The sequence below is a fragment of the Gymnodraco acuticeps genome, unplaced genomic scaffold, assembly GCF_902827175.1.
Source record: "Gymnodraco acuticeps unplaced genomic scaffold, fGymAcu1.1, whole genome shotgun sequence".
NCBI lineage: Eukaryota > Metazoa > Chordata > Actinopteri > Perciformes > Bathydraconidae > Gymnodraco > Gymnodraco acuticeps.
The window spans coordinates 1,363,768-1,369,580 of NW_022991325.1; the positions used below are offsets into that span (position 1 = coordinate 1,363,768).

The window sequence follows — 5,813 nt, forward strand, 5'->3', positions numbered from 1 at the left end:
CGTCCTCCGGACCCCCTCCACCCACCCTGCTTGAGGTTTTGGACTTTTGTGGGGTTTTTTTGGGACGTCTGGGATCCGTCCCTTGAGGGGGGGGTACTGTCACGATCTGTCTTTATGGTGTTTTGTCTTGTCTTGTTTTATGTTGAAAGGTCTTCACTTCCTGTCTTGCCTGTTTCTGTCTGCGTTGTGTCTTGTTTAAATCTGTCTGTGGTTCCCGGTCGTTAGTTTCCCTGGTGTGTCTAATTTACCCGATTGTGTTCACTTGGTGTCCCTGTGTTTTCTCCTCCCTCCTCACCTGTGTCTTGTTTCTGTGATTAGTCTTGTGTGTATTTAAGTTCTGGTTTTTCTGTCTGTCTTTGTCGGTTCGTCTTTTGTCATGACTAGTTCGTCGGTGAGTGTTCTGTTTTGTCTTTGTTATCACCTAGCCTTGAAATAAAGGAACTTTCACTTTAATCTGCATTTGGGTCCTACCTGCTTCACACACCGTGACAATAGCAGCCATTTTATCCAATTAATAGAAGGCCTGCACACAAGCATGAACACCAGTTTAGCTCCAGATTGTTCCCATCTTAACATGCTTTTATGATAAGGGAAACAAAGGTCAGAAAGCACTTAGTGTTTTTATTATCTGTGTAAGTACTCCTAACAGGGAAACATTTTCTGGGAACTTTTGATATCTGTTGATGATCCTTCATACTTTTTCTTTAGTTAGGTCGGGAATGTAGGACTTTTACTTCTAGTATTCATGTTCTTCTACCACTAATATTATAAGAATGTGTAGATTAATGTACAAAACAGGCAGAACACAAAGGGGATGTTCTGATTTACAGCAAAATCACTTCCATGTTACTATCTGCTGCTGTCTAGAAAGATCAACTCTTGAGTAAATGGGATTAAAATTAACACACTCCGCCTCTCATTAATCAGTGAGTGATAAAAGCTCAGATGAGACAAAACGAGGAGATAGAGGCTGGACTTTGCTCCTCCACATATGAGGCCATCTCTGTGTCTGGCTCAAAGTTCAGGTCCCACACGCACACAGTTTCAGGACTGCCTCTGAGTGTGTTTGTGATTTCCCTCAGTCTCTGAACTCTTGCTATTGAGCTTTCTGAGTTCCAGAATGACCCGTTGGGCCCTCGTTGCTCCCCTGCTGCTCCTGCTGGGCCTGTGCCTCCACAGTGCTCTCAGTCAGGATGCTGAGGAGCCAGCTGCTGAAACCCCACCACCCCCCCCGGCCTCTGATGGCACACAGGGGGAGGGGGAGGACGGTGATTGGGGACTAAACTCCGTGAGAGGCGGCTTTGAGTCGGTCGGCGGATACTTTGACTCCATGCTGGAGTTCATGGGGGGACGTGATGGAGTGTGCCAATACCGCTGTCGGCATGGTAAGTCGATTAAAGCCCAATGTATCAGAATAGAGAGGTCTACCATGGATATATCGGTTTATATTTGTATTTTTTTATCGAAATTAAAGGTTACAGTTTCCACTTAACACTGCTTGAATGCAGGGGAAAGGGTTGGGTTGGGTTAGTTTAGGGTTGGGTCTCCTATACTCTGTGGTGTTTTCACTACAATAAAGGTAAAGTTATTGGGGAATATGTACCTAACTCTTTGGGAAAATGTACATAAAAAGAAAAGCCACGGGTAAACTGCAATTCAAGTCTTTTCAATTGCAAAGTTTCAGAATAATAATGTTAATATTAATTTATTTTACACAAAACCCTTATCCTGTTTACATTTGTTTTGTACTATAAGTGGAGAAAGTACTACATGAACAGATTTTTTGTAAATTCAGTTTTTTATATTCAGTCAAAATAAAGCAAACTGTTTCAAATATTCAACCTTTTTGACTTTATTTATCCAAATAAATATATATTGTTCTTGTTATATAGTCAAATGTTGAAAGTTTCTATAATGTCGTGTCCTGTGTAGAACAATAACGCAACCCAGTGATAGTAATGTTCTGATACAAATCACTTGATAGGATTTTCTTTGACTTATCATCTTTGTTATCATCTGGAAGAGGGCCTGGAAGCGGACTGTGACCCGAGCATGATAGGAGAGGTTTCCTGTCGGGGCCTTGGGAATGTGACTAATAACGTGTGGATGGATATGGATAAACCAAATAATTGACCTTTGTTCATCATGTGCAAACCTGGATCTATTTCTAAAGCCACATGGTCACCAAACCAGCCAGATTAGCATGTTTCCACTGGCCTGATGTGAAACAATATCCACATGTGATATGTTGATTTGCTTCCCCTGTCTCAAAGGTAAAGCTCCTCTTCCTCGCCCGGGCTACCAGATGCCTGAATCTGACGGCTGTGGCTCCTACTTCTTTGGTCTTCCTGTTCCAGATGGGGTATGCTTCTTCTGTCTCTAAGGGCAGATTTTTGTGGATTTATAATTCTTTGAAATGTAAAGGCTGTAAAAAGTGAAATCCGCATAAGGGGTTGTACACAAATGTATTGTCGGTCAGGAAGAGGGATATGTTTAAAGATTTTTCAAAAGCAAGGCTCGACCCAGAAACATAGTTGCGACATCCTTTGCCCTAATGTATCAATCTTGTCCCACTTTTAAGCATGACAGGTTAATAGAACAATACTTTTAACATATTTGCACATTAGGAATGAACTAATAATCCACAGAATTATGGAAAAGATAAAAAAAATGTAATAAACACGGGGGGGGGGGCTTGAATTTTGACTTGAGCCGTCCCTAGATACTATCTCTTTACGTTAGTGAGCCGGATCATTTGGCTCGGCTCTCTTAAAGCGCCGGCTGTTTCGGCTCTTCATGTTACCACAGTTTACCACGGAGCCTCAGTTTCGCCGCTGCGAGGCTCCGGTGCTCGCAGCTCACGCGCGTGCTCCACTAGCACTGCTCATCGCGTCCAAATCGCGCACGTTCCATGTTGTCCTGTAGCAGGCACCGCCGATGTCGGGGAAACGATCTTCAATACTCCGAAAATAATCCCACCAGACTCCTTTGCCCCTCCAACAGAGGGATGTCCTTGTCCTTTTTCCTTTTCGTCATTTCAAGCGATAAAAACTCTCGATCTTCTCTCGAATTATTAATATTTTTGGACGCCCTCGGCTCGAGTTCAGGGCATCCCGAGCTGAGTAAGGGCGTCAAATGACGGCAAGACGCTCCCTGGCGGAAACGCTGGTTGGAGGGCAAAATAATGCTCTTCTCCTTAAAAATCTAAGATCTATGTCCCCTCTAAAATCTGACAAAAAAAGTATGATTGTTTTGTCTCCTTTCATGCCAAAACATTACCATGTAACTCAAAACACTATAATTTGGACATACTGTAACTATTTTAAAGCTATGATTCTTCATTTTGTATTAAATGTACTTCTCAAAGTAAACCTATCCTGATATTACATATAAAAAACAGGCAAAAACAATCCTTCACTAAAAGGATAATAATACATAGCGCCCACCCATGATAATTTTCATACGGTCCCTTAATATTCAGAGAAGTCTACATTTGGAAAACTAACCACCTGTTAATCACCAACACTTGCATATAAACATTTGTATTATCTCTGCTGTGTACCAGGTGGACATGGGCATCCCCGCCATGACCAAGTGTTGCAATCAGCTGGACATGTGTTACGACACCTGCGGCTCCAACAAGTACCGCTGCGACTCCAAGTTCCGCTGGTGCCTCCACAGCATCTGCTCCGACCTCAAGAAGAGCCTCGGCTTTGTTTCAAAAGTTGAAGGTTGGTAACTATTTAACCTTTCTTTTCATCCAGGGCAGGGTTATTGAGCCTATCCCTGTTTTTTTCCCTATAGGTAAACTTCCCCTTTATTGACTCAACAACTAATTTAGGGACACATTCTACTTCCATACAGAACTTAAAACTATTGGCCTGGCCTAAGTTGCCTTACATAAACCTAATATTTGACTACTGAAAATGACGTCATGAGGACCAGTTGGGATACTTAATTGCACTTTTCACAACCCTGCTCCTCCATCACGTTTGAAATGTCATATGTGGGTTTATTGTAATGTATAAAACCCTTTCAAAGAGATCTTAAAAGGATGGTAAATACAATTTGGTGATGATTTGTCTTTAGGGTGACTTCGAAAATCTCCAGGGACTTCAGATGAAAAATAGCCTCTTGGCTAACTCAACAGAACAGAAATGTTGATTAATGTGCTCCCCTGTTAAATAACTGAATAAATAAATAAAATTAAGCAGTATTAACAGACACCAGTAATAGGTGAGAAACAAACACGACAGGAGGATTACAAACTGCCATGTACTGATAAATTAATGTATAAGAAATAAACTGTACGGTGAATAAATAATGGATAATGCTCTGTACTGACTGCCATCCCTGTTTCTGTCCCTTCCTCTCCCCAGCATGTGAAGCAGTAGCAGACACCACTTTCAACACGGTATGGACTCTGGGCTGCAGGCCCTACATGAATGGACAGAGAGCAGCATGCTTCTGTCAAGGAGAGGATAAAGATGAACTTTAGATTAAAGATTTGTATAACAGCATCAACTAGAGCAACCCATCAGAAGATGTTATGGTGTTGTGAGGACTGCTGTGTGACTACTTGAGTAATTTATTTGTTTCAAGTTCTTGTTTTGTTCTGTCATTATTTTACCCTGCAGCAACAAATAGATGTTATTTTCAAATGTTTAACTGTGTTGCAATTCTAAACTGTATTTGTTTGTCTGAGGAGGTGCATCAATGTTGTCTGGATTTTTAGTATGAGAATCAATACAGTTGGAGAAGGCATAAGATTTTGGAAAAGCTAAATGATCTGTGCTGTGAACTCCACTTTACAACACATAGATAACCTCTAGTGCTTCACACATTGGGTGTGTTCATCCAATGTGTGTGTGTGTCCTACTACTAAGGATTGTCCAACATATGAATAAATGTTATTGACACACATGATTGTGATTTTTTTCATTTCATGGTACGCTACTGAAAGCATTTCCTTATGAATCATCAGATCATTGCATTAGCATTGGTACAGTATCAGTTCAAAACATAACATATTAAAATGTGTTGCTAAAAAGATAATCGGAATGAATGAAAATAAGATGAATCTACACTTTTCGTTTAACCTGTGAACATTGAAAAGTACTGATACTTTTATATTAGTTTGAGTAAAAGTTAAAATAAAGTTCAGAGCATAGAATTGAAGGATTACCTTTACACTCTCGACCTGGTTATGTAAACAGCAAACCTATTTTCATTCTTCTATGACTACCAAGCAGGGGAACTGCCATTGGTTTAAAATACCTGCCAATTATACTCACCGGCCACTTTATTAGGTAGCCTACAGCTTGCTAGTACGAGGTTGGACCCCCTTTTGCCTTCAGAGCTGCCTTAATTCTTCATGGCATGGACTCAACAAGGTACTGGAAACATTCCTCAGAGATTTTGGTCCCAATCCTGCTCCGGAGCAGGCTAGCCGCTCAGCATAAGTTATCTAGCCCGCTAAAAAGTGAACCAGCTTCGTAGGACCGGAAATCCCTGAAGTTAGCTTGCTAAACGAAAATCCTGATTCGTGGCTAGCCGTTCCACATAAATTACCATGGAGATCTAGCCCGGTAAGAAGAGAACCAGTGTCGTAGGACCGGAAAACCCAGAGTTTCCCCTGAAGTTAGCTCGCTAAGCGAAAATCCGGCTTTGTAGTACAGGCCTCAAGTAGGACAGATCCATGCTTTCATGTTTATGCCTAATTCTGACCTCACTGTTCAAATGGCACAACAGAAATCCAGACTCATCAGACCAGGCAACCTTTTTCCAATCTTCTATTATCCAGTTTTGGTGAG

General features: G+C 41.3%; 1 protein-coding gene across 1 annotated transcript; it reads left to right on the forward strand.

The window, feature by feature from the left end:
• Positions 1-1,001: 1,001 nt before the first annotated feature.
• On the forward strand, positions 1,002-4,923 carry LOC117562495 (group XIIB secretory phospholipase A2-like protein). The gene is made up of 4 exons (XM_034240329.1): positions 1,002-1,385; positions 2,274-2,362; positions 3,566-3,731; positions 4,380-4,923. Exons 1-4 carry the CDS (start codon positions 1,121-1,123, stop codon positions 4,496-4,498), a joined length of 639 nt encoding a protein of 212 aa, XP_034096220.1. The 5' UTR covers positions 1,002-1,120; the 3' UTR covers positions 4,499-4,923.
• The last annotated feature ends 890 nt before the right edge of the window (positions 4,924-5,813 follow it).